The 16,250-nt window shown below is 35.9% G+C and overlaps 1 protein-coding gene across 1 annotated transcript in view; it reads left to right on the top strand.

Annotated features, from left to right (window-relative positions):
* LOC107564962 (ankyrin-2-like) overlaps positions 1 to 16,250 on the top strand; it is a 50,042-nt gene that overhangs the window by 13,333 nt on the left and 20,459 nt on the right. The window contains exons 7-29 of the mRNA XM_016250146.1: positions 706 to 729; positions 1,158 to 1,166; positions 1,711 to 1,809; positions 2,744 to 2,842; positions 3,145 to 3,243; positions 3,449 to 3,646; positions 3,724 to 3,822; positions 4,085 to 4,183; positions 5,606 to 5,704; positions 5,803 to 6,000; positions 6,705 to 6,755; positions 7,070 to 7,168; positions 7,249 to 7,347; positions 7,441 to 7,513; positions 9,805 to 9,928; positions 10,191 to 10,275; positions 10,571 to 10,668; positions 10,980 to 11,015; positions 12,158 to 12,382; positions 12,974 to 13,072; positions 13,456 to 13,610; positions 14,325 to 14,536; positions 16,047 to 16,239. Of these exons, the coding sequence (XP_016105632.1) occupies positions 706 to 729; positions 1,158 to 1,166; positions 1,711 to 1,809; positions 2,744 to 2,842; positions 3,145 to 3,243; positions 3,449 to 3,646; positions 3,724 to 3,822; positions 4,085 to 4,183; positions 5,606 to 5,704; positions 5,803 to 6,000; positions 6,705 to 6,755; positions 7,070 to 7,168; positions 7,249 to 7,347; positions 7,441 to 7,513; positions 9,805 to 9,928; positions 10,191 to 10,275; positions 10,571 to 10,668; positions 10,980 to 11,015; positions 12,158 to 12,382; positions 12,974 to 13,072; positions 13,456 to 13,610; positions 14,325 to 14,536; positions 16,047 to 16,239 (2,572 nt within the window). The remainder of the gene's footprint in view (positions 1 to 705; positions 730 to 1,157; positions 1,167 to 1,710; positions 1,810 to 2,743; positions 2,843 to 3,144; positions 3,244 to 3,448; positions 3,647 to 3,723; positions 3,823 to 4,084; positions 4,184 to 5,605; positions 5,705 to 5,802; positions 6,001 to 6,704; positions 6,756 to 7,069; positions 7,169 to 7,248; positions 7,348 to 7,440; positions 7,514 to 9,804; positions 9,929 to 10,190; positions 10,276 to 10,570; positions 10,669 to 10,979; positions 11,016 to 12,157; positions 12,383 to 12,973; positions 13,073 to 13,455; positions 13,611 to 14,324; positions 14,537 to 16,046; positions 16,240 to 16,250) is intronic.

The following is a 16,250-nucleotide window of genomic DNA, read 5'->3' as shown; positions in this document are numbered from 1 at the left end:
TGCCGTCCAAAAAGCTGATAAAAAAATCACAATAATTCAGAAGTAATCCGCTGTATGTTTGTAATAAATTCATCATGCAGATGTTTTAAACTTCAAACTGTTGAGTCCTCTTTCCATAATATTACTTTCTCCAGTGAAAAAGTCATCTTGTCTGAATCAGGAGAGAAATATGCACCGATCAAACAGCGTTTACAACAGTGAAAACAGTCCAAAACAGTTCTAAACAAATATGCCGATTGATTTTGATGTGAGAGAACAACAGTGGATTGACTTTTTCACTGGAGGAAGTATTATTATGGATTATAGACTGGTATTTCGGTCAGAAGTGCCGGTTTAAAGTTTCTAGCTTGGACTCTCATTCTGACGGCACCCATTCCCTGAAGAAGATGCATGGTGAGCAAGTGATGTAAAGCAACATTTTTCAAAATCTTTTCTGATGAACAAATAAACTCATGGATGGCCTGAGGTCGAGTTAATTTCCCACAAATTTTCTGAAATTAAAATTGTGGGTGAGCTATTCCTTTAAATAAATATTTTCAATGAGGTTCACGCTAGCTGTCAGCTTGTTTCGGCTTTATTTAATCTTCAACGAATTATATTTTTGCTTTTGAAATTCCTCCTTTTAAGATACAAATTTTAAAATTGGTTCAAAATGTCATATTAATGAACATGCTATATTTTCCTCCTCATGTGCGACTCCTTCAGATGATGGTCAACAGGACTACAGAGGTATTAAGATTCTCAGCAGAATCCTGCACCTGCATTCGTCTCGGCTCTTATAAAGCCTAATGTGCTACTTAACACTGAATCTTTCTTTTACAGTGCATGGGAAGAGTAGAGTCTTGTCCTTTTAGATGTCATAGTGCATGACACATAGTTGTTTTTATTTTAGTAGCAGCACCCTATTTCCTCGAGAGGTTTTTGTGTGTTTCTAGCTCATCAACACATTTTATGCTCCTTAATTTCAATTAACGTTTTGAGCAGAAAATAGGGGTGCATTATGTTGTTTATACACCACTTATGATTTTACTAACAGACCAAACCGACGTTTAACTCCTAATTGTGCATGTGAACTCACACTGTGTAGAAGTCTCTCGGTCACATTTTGCTGCACCTTTTTGTTAATTCTGTTTTTTAAATTGCACCATGTCTGTCAGAATGGAAAGGTAAGATAAAATGGCTCCATCAAACGAATGAGTAAGACAGACAATGCCAATTTCCTATCTATACTTTCATCTTTAGCAAAATGTAGTGAGTAGTTGCTGAATAACATTTGTTTGTTCAGATATTTTGTTCATCATCTTTTTTTCCCTTTCATTGTCACTGAGAAACTTCTCATCTGTCTCATGAAGACTCATATGCTACTGGGAATGTGCTCATACTGTATATTATTACATGTACAAATCTAATCTTTCTGTTTCTTATTTCATCAGTTTTTTTTCTTTACCTTCACTCCAGTGCATGGTGTGGTTAGATCCATTGGTAGCAGATGAGAATCCACACATTTTTTTCCTTTTTACTTTTCCATTTTTTTCTATCTTTTAAGTTTTTGCACAAATGTGATGATTCATGGGAATGCTGCATGGTAGATCATGAACGATGGACGTTTTAAATCGGTTAGAAGACCAGCGCAGACATTTACCATTCTGTTTTCTTCTCTTCTTTGTCCTATCCCTTCTTTTATCCCAATACTACTCCATCTTCTAACAGAGTGGCTTCACTCCTCTGCATATTGCTGCTCACTATGGTAACGTTAATGTGGCCACCCTGCTGCTCAACAGAGGGGCTGCTGTAGACTTCACAGCCAGGGTATGATCCTATATTGCTTAAATCCTAAAAAAAAGCAACTTATAAATTGACAAAATTAAGTACTTTAAGGGATGGTACACTGAAAAAAATGTAGGGTAACGATTCACATCTATATTTTTAACTTGAGCCAATGAAAAATACCCATTTATACCCCCCACCTATTTACTTACGCCACTGCCATACCCTATGGTCCTGATGCCCCCTAGTGGGCTCTGACCCCTGGTTGAAAACCACTGCTCAAAATCAATGCTTTCTGTAACAGACTAATATTTAAGCTGCTATTCACTCAAATCACACATTTATCATTTTTAGGGTAGACTACAGGGATATTTTTGATGTGCATGCTTTCTTTTGTTAAGTTCTACACAATTAAAACTCTGTTGGAGTTAATTGAATAATCATGTGGTATGATGTATAAACTGTATCAGATTTCATATATATTAAAGGAATAGTTCAACTCAAAAATGAAAATTCTGTCATCATTTACACCCTCATATCGTTCCAAACCTGTATAGATTAATTTTTTTATGTTAAACACAAAAGAAGAGATTTTGGCCCAAAACAGTTGTTGACCCCCATTGACTTCCATAGTATTTTATTATTATTATTATTATTATTTTTTACCCACTATGGAAGTCAAAGGGGGCCAACAACTGTTTGTTTGGGGCCCAACAACAGCATTCCTCAAAATCTCATCTTTTGTGTTCAACACATATAGAAACTTTTCAACAGGTTTGAAAATGGATTGTGGGTGAGTAAATGACAGAATTTTCATTTTTGAGGTGAACTATTCCTTTTAGCAAATACTTGCAGTTCCTCTTTACTTTCCCTTGATTTTAGAAGACAGTGTGATGCTTTAATAGTTTATTAAGTTACTATTTTTTTCCAAGTATGAAAATATAATCTGTGCTAAAGGATGTACTGTTTTGTTTAGAATGGTATAACCCCTCTTCATGTGGCCTCCAAACGAGGAAATACAAACATGATTGCTCTGCTGTTAGACAGGGGGGCTCAGATTGACGCCAAGACCAGGGTGAGTATCAACAGTACCATCAAAATGCAGTAAAACAAGCGCCCTCTAGTGCCTACTGCTAACAGTTCAGAAGAACATTTCTTGTACTGTATGTACTCAATAATGATAATGCTAGCTTTTTGTGAATTCTGCTTTCATTTTGAAAAACTTAGGTAGCAGCGATAGTGTTTTACTACATGTTGTCATGTGCATTTGCACAACAGTAGTTTGCAATTATGCATAATTATGCATGATGTATGTACATATGTGTTTTTTTTTCATATATGCTGATTGTCTGTATTTATCTTCTCTCTGTTGAAAAGGATGGGCTGACACCACTGCACTGTGCAGCCAGAAGTGGACATGACACTGCAGTGGAAATCCTGCTTGAAAGAGGAGCTCCCATACTGGCACGGACCAAGGTACATGAAACTAAGTGGTTCCATGTTTGTTTATATTTTTTAATTAGTCTCCTATACTCACCAAGGCTGCATTTATTTGAAAATTTTAAATATAAAACTGCATTAAACAGTATTATTATTAAATATTATATTATTACTTTTTGATCTAAAGCTGATCTGTATTTTTCCTCTCTCTTTCTCTGTATTTCAACACACGCACACACAGAATGGCCTTTCCCCGCTGCACATGTCTGCTCAGGGTGATCACGTCGAATGCGTGAAACACCTGCTGCAACACAAGGCACCGGTTGATGATGTCACACTGGACTACCTGACCGCCCTTCATGTTGCTGCCCACTGTGGTCACTACAGAGTCACAAAATTACTACTGGATAAGAAAGCAAATCCTAATGCCAGAGCACTGGTAATTATTTGTCTTTGAAAAAAAGTGTGTCCCAGCGGGTTAATGAGCGTTACTGATGTATTTTTTGTATCTGTCAGAATGGCTTCACTCCTCTGCATATTGCCTGCAAAAAGAACAGAGTGAAAGTCATGGAACTGCTGGTTAAATATGGAGCCTCAATTCAAGCTGTCACTGAGGTAAGAGTCTTAGTAGTCTGTGACTTGTAATCTTGCATACTATTTCTGATAACAATATCTGATTTGGCATGTGACTTTTTAGAGTTTAGTTCAAGCCTAATAATTAAACTTCATAGAGTTGAATTATTCCTTTAGCTCATACAGGAAGGTTTAGAGTTCATATAAACAGAACATCCAGAACCTGAAATCGGATTGGATTCATTTAGACTGACGAAAATTGGTGCATGTACACGTAACTACTTTCTGTTCTCTTTCTTCCTAGTCCGGCCTGACCCCAATCCATGTTGCAGCATTTATGGGGCACCTCAATATTGTTCTCCTGCTGCTACAGAATGGAGCCTCACCTGATGTCTGTAATATTGTGAGTACACAGTCATCAAGATTGGACATTACCATATTTAAATATTTCTAATAGGGCTGCGTGATATTGAGAAAAAATTGTATTTTTTTTATTTTTGTCGAAAAACTGCTTACTGTGTTTTTGTGCTGGTACCTTGGTTGGTTTAGGCCTTTAGTGGAGCTGAATCCGAAATCTTTAAATATTCTTTGCATTGGTTAGATCACAGTAGTATAAGGTGTGTTATTTGACACCCTAAATTGATTTGAGAGCAAATCTTCTATGTCAAATTCTTAGGTTTAATCAATAAATTAAATTATTATAGTAAGACAATGTAGAGCTGTTACCAATCAAATTAAATAAATATCAACAAAATCCATTTTTTTGCACTGCATAGAATAGATGACATAAGCTACATTTGATATGGCATTTAGATGTATTTAAATCAGAGGTGATATGGATTACAATAGCATAAATAATACTACGAGATTTAAAAATGAAATTGTGAATATAAAAAATGATTTTTCAAAATATTTTAAATATGAGAAAAAAAACATGCATTCTTTCAGTAACGAAATGGAGCTGAATCCGAAATCTTTAAATATTCTTTGCATTGGTTAGATCACAGTAGTATAAGGTGTGTTATTTGACACCCTAAATTGATTTGAGAGCAAATCTTCTATGTCAAATTCTTAGGTTTAATCAATAAATTAAATTATTATAGTAAGACAATGTAGAGTTGTTACCAATCAAATTAAATCAATATCAACAAAATCAATTTTTTGCACTGCATAGAATAGATGACATAAGCTACATTTGATATGGCATTTAGATGTATTTAAATCAGAGGTGATATGGATTACAATAGCATAAATAATACTACGAGATTTAAAAATGAAATTGTGAATATAAAAAATGATTTTTCAAAATATTTTAAATATGAGAAAAAAAACATGCATTCATTCAGTAATGAAACACTGCTTTGTGCTGCTCAGAGACACAGATCGGTTCTTCTCTGGCTTTATTTTGTAACTATTTTCACTGGCATTCTAACTTATATAACTTATATATGTTGCTATGTTATATATGTTTCTAATGGCTTCGTCTTTTTGTATTGTGTTAGTTTAGTTGCAGATACAGATATTCATTCATGCGTGTAATTACCGTTGCAGACAAACAGTCGAATGTCCACACATTCCAATATAGCGGACGGATTACGTGTAGCAGCCCATAGAAACAGCAGCTATTAGATCTATATATACAGTATATCTGCCTATACATATCTAGACTATATAACCATTGCACACCCCTACTTTCAGTGCCTACTTTTTTAGCTCATGCTGGGAGTTTTGGATATCATTTGCTGTCTTTTCTACTCTCCTCTAAATAAACAAATTCAAAAAGGTCTAGCAATGCATTTCATGTACTGATTGTGTGTGTCCTCAGCGTGGCGAGACGGCATTGCACATGGCTGCAAGGGCAGGACAGATGGAGGTGGTGCGATGTTTGCTAAGGAACGGCGCTTTGGTGGATGCCATGGCCAGAGTCAGTTGATAAAAACACTTACTGAATAAAGTGAAAATACAGATTAATGACTACACATGAAGCTTTAAATATACTATATCTTTCTCTCTTGCCTCCAGGAGGACCAGACACCCCTTCACATTGCGTCACGTCTGGGTCAGACAGAGATTGTGCAGCTGTTACTGCAGCACATGGCTCATCCTGACGCTTCCACCACTAATGGATACACACCTCTGCACATCTCCGCTCGTGAAGGTCAGATGGAGACAGCTGCAGTGCTGCTGGAGGCTGGAGCATCTCACTCACTCACCACCAAGGTGGGACTGCAGGGAGATCTGTGAAAGAGATATGGGGTCCTCATTCAAATATATTATCAAATATTATGCATCTATTAATTTATACAGAGCCCCACACATGATATGCAGACAAAAACAGGGAAAGAATTAGTACAACATGCCCACAATTTACTAAAATGAGGGATACTATATATATATACATACATATACATGCATTTATTTGATCAAAAATATATTAAATACTGTACAATTTTAAAATATTATTACAATTTAAAATAACTATTTCAGTATTTTTTTAATGTGAATTTTTACTTTGATGACAAAGCTGAATTTTCAGCATCATTACTCAGTCTTCAGTATGCTGATTTGGTGCTCAAGAAATATTTTTTTATTATTATCAATGTTGAAAACAGTTGTGCTGTTCTTTTATTTTTGTTAAAGCTGTGATTTTTTTTTTCTAGAAAATGATGAATAGCTCAAAACAACAGCATTTATTTGAAATAAAACTCTTTTGAAAAATTGTATGTGTACTTTCTGAATAAAAGTATTCATTCAAGATAATAATAATAATAATGCAATTTATTTGTAATGCGTTTTTCCTAAACCCAAAGCGCTACAGTAAAACAACAACACACACACACAAAAAAAACAATACAAAAATACTAGAATTAATTAAATACAAGCTTAAATAAATGCGCCTTAATCACCTTTTTAAAGTGATCCAGAGTTGGTGCATTTCTGATATTAAAAGGAAGAATGTCAATGCAAAAACTAAGGTAAGAGTTTCATATATTTATTAATGTATATTCTTTCATTATGTGACTTGTTAACCCAATTAATTATTACTTAAAAAAACTATTAATTTAATCATTTTGTAAGTATGAGCTGTGTGACCATGCATTTTGAGTTTGTGACTGAGAAATATTGCTGATGTCTATGACAGATTGTAATTTTGTGCAATTATTATGATTTGTAATATTCTATCAGAATTGCATTATTTTAAATGCTTCATTTTTTTTGCATTGCATTCAGATTGTTATTATGTTATTTCTGAGCTGTTTACTGTACTGATGGAGTTTTTTTATTTCAGAATGGCTACACACCACTTCACCAAGCTGCTCAGCAGGGAAATACGCACATTATCAATGTCCTGCTGCAGCATGGAGCCAAGCCTAATGCAGTCACTATGGTGAGCAACACACTCATACTCACAGAAATTATATTAATTCTGTATCTTATTTCTCTAACCTCACACTATTTCTCTCTCAGAATGGGAACACAGCACTCTCTATTGCTAAGCGTCTGGGGTACATCTCAGTGGTGGACACTCTGAAAGTTGTTACTGAGGAAATAATCACAACGACAACCGTATGTATCCATGCCTTTAAATATTAAGAATATCTGATGCATTCATAAACCATACAAGAATGTTGAATCCCTTTTTCATTTCAACTTTTGTAGACGGTGACAGAGAAACACAAGCTGAACGTTCCAGAGACAATGACAGAAGTTCTAGATGTGTCTGATGAGGAGGGTAAGATACTGATTTATAACTGACTTTTATTATACATAATCAGGATTTCATATATCTGTTTAAAAGCTGCTGTGCCTCTGTAGCCCAACATCAGATGGAGGAGGAGCTTTTTACTGAAGTCTCTATGGAGATCGAAGGTATACAGGGTATAGATATAGAGTGAACTGAACTGACCTATTGAATTACTAACGTTACACTTACTGCATTACCAAACATCTGTTCAGTTCCTTCTGTATCTATTCCAACGTGTGGTTTGCAATTTGTGTGCTAACTGGAACGGGCATGAATATTATGTGTAGAAAACTAAACTATGAAAAACTAACTTTGTTCTCAGTTATTTGTGCTAATCTGGGGATAATTTTTCAAATCATAAAAATGAGAATACTTGATATCTGTGAGTCACTGAGTATTTTAGTTTTAGTAGTACCTACACAATGGGTGAACAGTGCTTGTTATGGTTAATATGTTGTTGGTTAATATAATTTATTTTTTTATTAATTTTAGTTTTTTATTGGTTTATTTTGAAGTCTTTACTGTCACGTTGTCTAAAACCCAAATGTTAAGAATTAATGCTATTTGGTCTGAATTTTAAAAAGGATTTACATTTATATTGGGTCAGAAAATGAGAGGTTATATAATACATTGTCCAAAGAAAAAGAATTGAATGGCAAGTCGTGATTTGGGTTGTTTATTAAACTACAGCCAGGGCCGGATTTACACATAAGCATTCGTGCCTATGCTCGCTCGTCCAGGGGGGCCCAAACACAATGAGAAGATATATAATATTTTTTGTTATACTATGGTCTATCTACAACATTGAGAGAATCAAAACACCAGAGGACATTGAGCAAATAAATATAACAAACAATAGGGTAAAAAATGACAAACTATTTCCATGTTTTCCACCTTTTTATGTATGGAAATCACATGCATAAATTCTTTCTCCCGTTCTCTCTCACAGACGCACACATGGTGCAGACACGCACTCGCGCACACACGCGGAGACGTGAACAGATTGTCATCAGCGCGGCCCTGCGAATTTATCAGTAAAATAGTTTTGCTGCTCAAAAGCTACATGACATTTCTCAGTAGGGAGGTTCTTGAAGCAGTTCAACTTAAAGATTCGCTATTAGTAGACGCTGCTGCTGAACACTGCTGAGAGACACACAGACGCGCTTATTCACACACACATAATTTTTTTTCTTTCTCTCTAATAACTGCATTAGCCTGCATATCAATGGCCCAAGCCTCTGTTATTAGCTCTAAAATGACGTTTTGGAATTTGCAACGGAAGGTTTATCTTGAAATCAATCATCTGAACAATATCTTGAGGTGTGGTTGTGACACCAGGCTGTTAAAATTATTAGAGAAATAATGCACTCCCGAAGTGGTAATGTGGCCACGACGCTGGAGCCTATTAATGGAACGGCCTTTCTCCATTCTCAAACAAATAAAGACATTACATTTTTATTGTCTGAATGCAAGCGCTTATTGCGATAGAAAACACTGTAACGGTTTCCACTGATTACGAAATATTTTTGTTTGCTGGGGCCTATTAATAAGGAAGGGGGACCCAAAAAATTGTTTTGCCGATGTCACGATATGAGGTAAATCAGGCCCTGACTACAGCCTATTCGATATATCACTTAACCAATAAGGGCCAGATTTACTGAAAAGGACAAATTAGTTTGAGACCACAATCCCATAAAAGCATCAAAGGGAGTGGAAAGTACACAGGCGCAAAATGGGTTGAGACATGCTTTTTTGGGTGTTAAATAATGGTGTAAATACCAGTAATCTTACTACCATAAAACCAACTTGATCTCACAGCAATTCTTATATTTTTTACGAGGTGTGAATTTGTACAAATGACCACCCATAACCCTGCCCCTAAACCTACCCCTCACAGAAAACAAAATCGTACAAATGAGGTCGTACGAGTGAGGTTGTAAGAATTCGTACTAATTAGCCACCTTGTAATATACTTGTGAATTGGTTGTGAGATAGCATTGTTAAAACTTAGTAAATCGTGTTGCTTGATTCACTAAAGTACTCTCTTCCCATACATTTTGCATCTGAAAGAGTAACTCTTACAAATGCACATGCAAAAATATCTTTTCATCACTAATTTTTTGCTGTGTCTCTTTAGTAAATCCTGACAGCAGTTTTTAAACACCAAAGAGGGTTTGAGCTGGTGCAAGCTGTTAGTGAATCTGGCCCCAAGTCAGTAATTTGATCAACGAGTAGTTCATTGACAGTGTCAATCAATTAGTCAATGTGTGTATGAGCAGGTGAGGACACAATGACAGGTGATGGAGGGGAATACCTGAGAGCAGAGGACCTGAGAGAGCTTGGTGATGACTCTCTACCTGGGCACTACCTGGACAACATGAGCTACACCCATAACTTAGACCGGTAAAAAAATAAACCAATGCACATATACAAACAGACAAACCAATATTTAAATTTCCATTGACAAGTTCATTCCTGCTAAACAGATTATTACTGTTAGCCCTGCCTCAAAGCTCACATCATTGTTTGAGCCAGAACCCTCCAAGCTCACATCATTGTTTGAGCCTTTTTGTTGCCATTGTTTTGGGAATTTAACTCTCACAAGTATAAGAAGTACCCACACATAATGCTGTTTTACTCACCTGTTTACATTGTCCTACCTCAGGTCCCATGAGACCCCCAGTCATCTTGCTTACAGGGGTGAAGGAATGCTGATTGAGGATATGATCACAAGCCACCAGCGTAATAAGGTGAACCATCATACCTCATTTGTACACCTAACATTTGGCTCAGTGTTGTTAGCCATGGTTTATAATGCTAATTGATAAAATCTAATTGTTAGCATTGTTAAAATCTTCTTAGCTGTTCTAAATTAACTGTAAACCATGGATTCACAGGGCTTATTGCGTTTATACAACAGTTATACCATAAAAATATTTTTAGCCCACCCATTAAGTCAAAATTCACAACAAAATCGGACGTTTTGGAACAATTTTGAACACGAGTCACGATGATATATTATAGTCTGATTATGTTGTTTGTTAGGTTTCTGCATTCTCTCGAGAACATGAGTCATATCGATTGAGCTGGGGTGCTGAACATCTGGATAATGTGGTGCTAACTAGCACTCTTCTGCAGTCAGGGTTAGTAGGTTTCACACACACTAAAACGGACATGAACACGCACACACATTTGCCTCCCCCCGTTGTACATGCTAGTACATACTAAGATATGTATGTTTAGTCAAAGCTGGCATTGCATCAGATGCCACTATTGTGGATCATGAATGATAGCTGCTCAATTTCCTCTCATTGTTCTGTCTTTCTTTCTTTCTTTCTTTCTTTCTTTCTTGCTGACTTTCTTTCTTTCTCGTTTATTACACTCACGTCATCTGCCTAAATCACTCTGCCTCTCTCTCTGCTGTTCGTGATTGTGTCTTTTGTTCTGCTTTTAGCCGATCCACCCCATGCCTTGACAATGACAACAGCAGGTGATCCTCCACTTCTCTTCCATGTGCCCTTTTTGCTTCCTCACTTCATCTCCTTTTATTTCATTATTGCATGTATACATAACAACTGTCTGCTTTGAGCTTTTTAAATTAACCTTTTTGTGCCTATTAAAATTTTAATCAGCATGCTTTGATGAACACAGTGAGTCATGTCTCCGTATTCATAGATATCCCCATGAAAAATATTAAGTATTCTTCAGTATCTTTCACATGGGTGTTATGAAACTGGAGACACTGTGTTTCTCAACAACTACGGTATCCTCCCACTGCATATTGAGCATGTTCAACGGTTATCATTCTTTATTATCTAAATTCTCCAGTGACTTGACTGTAGATTATTTTGTAGACATTCTCCATAAACTTCATGAACAATACATAACATAAAGCAACACTTAAAATAACATTATGCCAATCAAAAGTTTGAGGTCAGTAAGATTTTTTTTTAAAGAAAGAAATTAATACCTTTCATTAGCAAGAATGCATTAAATTGATCAAAAGTCATTGTTACATTGCAAAATTACTATTCATTCAATCCTACAAAAAATGTATAATGGTTTCCACAAAAATACCGAGCACCACAACTCTCTTCAACATTGATGATAATAAGAAATGTTTCTTCAGCACCAAATCGTGAAATAGTTATTTAAATTGTAATACTATTTTACAATATTACCATTTTTACTGTATTTTTTAAAATATTTCAAACTAAATCGTACCGACCACAAACTTTGGAACGGTAGTGTTCATCAGTGTACAACACATAGTGGCAACACAATCTGATAATAAAAACAATGCTCAGGGTTTAACAGAAATTAATCCTTTTGATCACCGAAGAAAACTATTGGAACCCAAAATGTTTCTGGTATGTGTGTAATTTCAAATGGCACCAAAGAGAATTGCAAAATTAATAACTGTTTACAAACATAGAGAAGCCCACAGAGCCTATAATGTAAGTTTAGAAAAATAGACAGAAAAATAATATTGCATGGCCTAGGTGGCTTCTGTAAGTTTATAAACGAGAATGTAATGCATTTATGGCAGTATTTCATTTCTGTGTAGTTTTAATGAAGATGTTAAACATTGTGTTGTGTGTTTCACTGTCACTTGCTGTTCTATAAAAACAGCTTCCTGGTCAGTTTCATGGTGGATGCCCGTGGTGGAGCCATGCGTGGCTGTCGTCACAATGGACTACGCATTATTGTGCCACCTAGAAAGTGCTCAGCACCTACACGGGTCACATGTCGTCTGGTGAAGAGGCACAGGCTGGCCTCTATGCCCCCTATGGTGGAGGGAGAGGGGCTCGCAGGCAAGCTCATTGAAGTTGGACCCACTGGAGCCCAGTTTCTTGGGTAAGGGGGTGTCTAAGGGGATCTAAAATTGAAAATGTATGCTGTATCACCATGAACATTTTTGTCTATCTTTGTTTGTGTATGATGCAGTTATATGTTCTCTATTTTGTCTCGTCTTGACTGACAAAGTAGCGCAATATGTCAACATGTTTGACGTGTCCTAACCAGGAGCGATGTTACAAGTTTCCAGCGACAATCAATTTGTTTGTCTATGCTGAAACAGCTGTCCATGTAATCTCATGTAATGTAATCTCAGCCAGTAAAATGATGTTTGATGTTTATTTTGTGAATTTTGGACCAATGAGATTCAGTGGATAGATTTTAGTTTTAAGTTTTAGTATTTTTCCATTTATTAATTAAAGAAACAATTTTAGGTAGATTTAACCAAGCGATGGACAAAATGTCGCAGCTGTTAGGACAAAAACTCATGGATGAGCTTTTAGTGTTTGTCTCACCTGGTTAGGACATTTGCCATCTCTAGTTTGGAGGAGTGACAATGATGTTCCTCTCTCTCTAAATCTGAGTTCAGTAAATCAGATTCACAGTGTGCCTTTTTTTTTACATCTTTTTTAATGGCTGCGATCGGAACAGTAAACTCCACCTCCCAACAGCCCCTCCTCCTCTTAATGAGGGTGAAAGTCTTGTCAGCAGAATTCTGCAGCTGGGTCCACCCGGCACCAAATTCCTCGGGTAGGAGAGATCCTAATGCCAAATATCCACTGGATACCGGTCACATATCCCTCCTAATTCTTTTAAATACACCTCCATCTGTATTTTATAATTTTTTGAGTTTGTTTTTATCATTCCGAAATAGAGGTGTTCCATTAATTTACCTTTACTTCCTTTGTTGACTTTTAAATATTGTTTGAGTTTAAATGTGTTATTTTCTTGTATTGGTCATTGCTCTGTGTGTGCTGTATATGGCATTACCCATGGTTTTGTTCCTACATTGCTGCATGTTACATTTACCTGTGTTTATGTCTTCCACAGATGCGATATCTGTTTCTCAACAACCCTCACTTTGACAAGTCCAAAGCCGTACATTTGGCTGAAATAACACCGTTATTTTTCAGGCCTGTGATAGTGGAGATCCCCCACTTTGCTGCATTGCGTGGGACAGAGAGGGAGTTGGTGATTCTGCGCAGTGAGACAGGAGAGAGCTGGAGAGAACATCACTGTGAGCATACAGAAGAGGAGCTGAATCAGATACTCAATGGCATGGATGAGGGTGAGTGAGACACTTGTTTGATGTAACACACCTTAAATTGGCAAGTGGTATACTAATAGAACTGTAATCTGGTTTATAATGCTGTGAGCTGACACCATATACTCTACCATTCAAAAGTTTGGGGTCAGTAATGTTTTTTTTAATAGTTTTGAAAGAAGTCTCTTATGCTCACCAAGGGTTAAACAGCAATATTATGAAATGTCATTACAATTTAAAATAGCTTCTATTTTAATATATTTTAAAATGTAATTTATTCCTGAGATGCCAAAGCTGAATTTTCAGCAGCCTTTAATCCTTCAGAAACTAATCATATATACTGATTTGGTGTTTAAGATCAATGTTTAAATCAGTTGTACTGCTTGCTGTTTTTGTGGTAACCATGATACGTTGTTTGATGAACATAAATTTATATATATATATTAAATATTTGTAACATTATACATCTTTACATTCACGTTTAATCAATTTAAATGCATCCTTGCTAAATAAAAGTCTAAATTTGTTAAAAAAAAAAAAAAACATTTCACTGACCTCTAACTTTTGAATGGTGGTATAGATTTGGGATCCTGTGTGACAGTTCTTTTCAAACATTTTAGAACAGGTCTGTGCTTAGTGGAAAAGTTTAGTTTGGTAAAGAAGGAGAGCATCTTTAAAATGAAATAAAATGAAGACTTTGGTCATTTGGAACAACTGGATTTGTCATTTTCACACTAGAACTGGACACTCCCGAGGAGCTGGAGAAAAGGCGAATCTGCCGCATCATCACACGGGATTTCCCACAATACTTTGCAGTGGTGTCCCGCATTAAGCAGGACAGTCATCTGATCGGTCCAGAGGGTGGGGTGTTAAGCAGCATACTTGTTCCACAGGTCCAGGCTGTGTTCCCAGAGGGAGCATTGACTAAACGGATACGCGTTGGGCTACAGGTAATCCACTATGCAAAGCAATCTTCATCATTGACCTTTTAATTTTTAAAGAAGGCATTTCGGTTACTCTTTATTTTAAGGTGTCCTTGTTACAGTGTAATTATACATTTAAGTACTGTACAATTAAGTAATATTAATTAACATCATGTACTTACTACAGGGTTAGGTTTAGGGTTTGTTTTAGGGTTATGCATGTAATTATGCATAATTTTGTGCTCATTCTATAGTAAGTACGTGTAACGTGTAACAAAGACACCTTAAAATAAGGCGTTATCGGCATTTCTAATTTTCCTTTTGATTTGTGTTAGATAGTTTTCTCACAAACAATGTTGGGGGCAACACTGTACCATTTTTATGATTATTTGCCACTCTAGATCAATAGTACAAACATTTTTTAGTAACTTCTTTGTGTCATTAAAGCTAACTCAATTGAGATTGAGCTATATTATATATCAATGCAGCAGCAATTTTTATTTTTTTATGTAATGGTAAAAAAATTTATTGGTAAACTGAAAAAGTTATATTAATGCATTGTTATTTTGTCTTTAAGTCTTATTTTAGGGTTTGTTTTAAAAGTGTGACTCTATGGAAAAAGTTCTTTCTTTGTTTTTTGTTTTTTAATACTTTGCAGTGGTGTCCCGCATTAAGCAGGACAGTCATCTGATCGGTCCAGAGGGTGGGGTGTTAAGCAGCATACTTGTTCCACAGGTCCAGGCTGTGTTCCCAGAGGGAGCATTGACTAAACGGATACGCGTTGGGCTACAGGTAATCCACTATGCAAAGCAATCTTCATCATTGACCTTTTAATTTTTAAAGAAGGCATTTCGGTTACTCTTTATTTTAAGGTGTCCTTGTTACAGTGTAATTATACATTTAAGTACTGTACAATTAAGTAATATTAATTAACATCATGTACTTACTACAGGGTTAGGTTTAGGGTTTGTTTTAGGGTTATGCATGTAATTATGCATAATTTTGTGCTCATTCTATAGTAAGTACGTGTAACGTGTAACAAAGACACCTTAAAATAAGGCGTTATCGGCATTTCTAATTTTCCTTTTGATTTGTGTTAGATAGTTTTCTCACAAACGATGTTGGAGGCAACACTGTACCATTTTTATGATTATTTGCCACTCTAGATCAATAGTACAAAATTTTTTAGTAACTTCTTTGTGTCATTAAAGCTAACTCAATTGAGATTGAGCTATATTATATATCAATGCAGCAGCAATTTTTATTTTTTTATGTAATGGTAAAAAAATTTATTGGTAAACTGAAAAAGTTATATTAATGCATTGTTATTTTGTCTTTAAGTCTTATTTTAGGGTTTGTTTTAAAAGTGTGACTCTATGGAAAAAGTTCTTTCTTTGTTTTTTGTTTTTTAGCTATGCCCTTCTGTAAAATATTTAATTAGCAGTATATTACTCTTAAATTGGTTAGAGGGAGGGGATGAAATAAAAAAATAAAAAGTCCATCCTGCCACTTACATCTCAATCTCATCCTTTATTAGGCCCAGCCAATCAGTGAGGATCTGGTGAGGAAGATCTTGGGTAATAAGGCTACATTCAGCCCAATTGTTACTTTGGAGCCCAGAAGACGCAAGTTTCACAAGCCCATCACCATGACTATTACTGTCCCTAAAAGCCCAACCAGTGACGGGACAAGCAGTACCCCCACTCTACGACTATTATGTAGCATTACTGGTATGTGAGAA

This window comes from Sinocyclocheilus grahami, unplaced genomic scaffold (genome assembly GCF_001515645.1).
Source record: "Sinocyclocheilus grahami isolate Dianchi unplaced genomic scaffold, SAMN03320097.WGS_v1.1 scaffold25.1, whole genome shotgun sequence".
Lineage (NCBI taxonomy): Eukaryota > Metazoa > Chordata > Actinopteri > Cypriniformes > Cyprinidae > Sinocyclocheilus > Sinocyclocheilus grahami.
The sequence above is the reverse complement of the archived record's forward strand: the minus strand, read 5'-3'. Positions and strand labels throughout refer to the sequence as shown.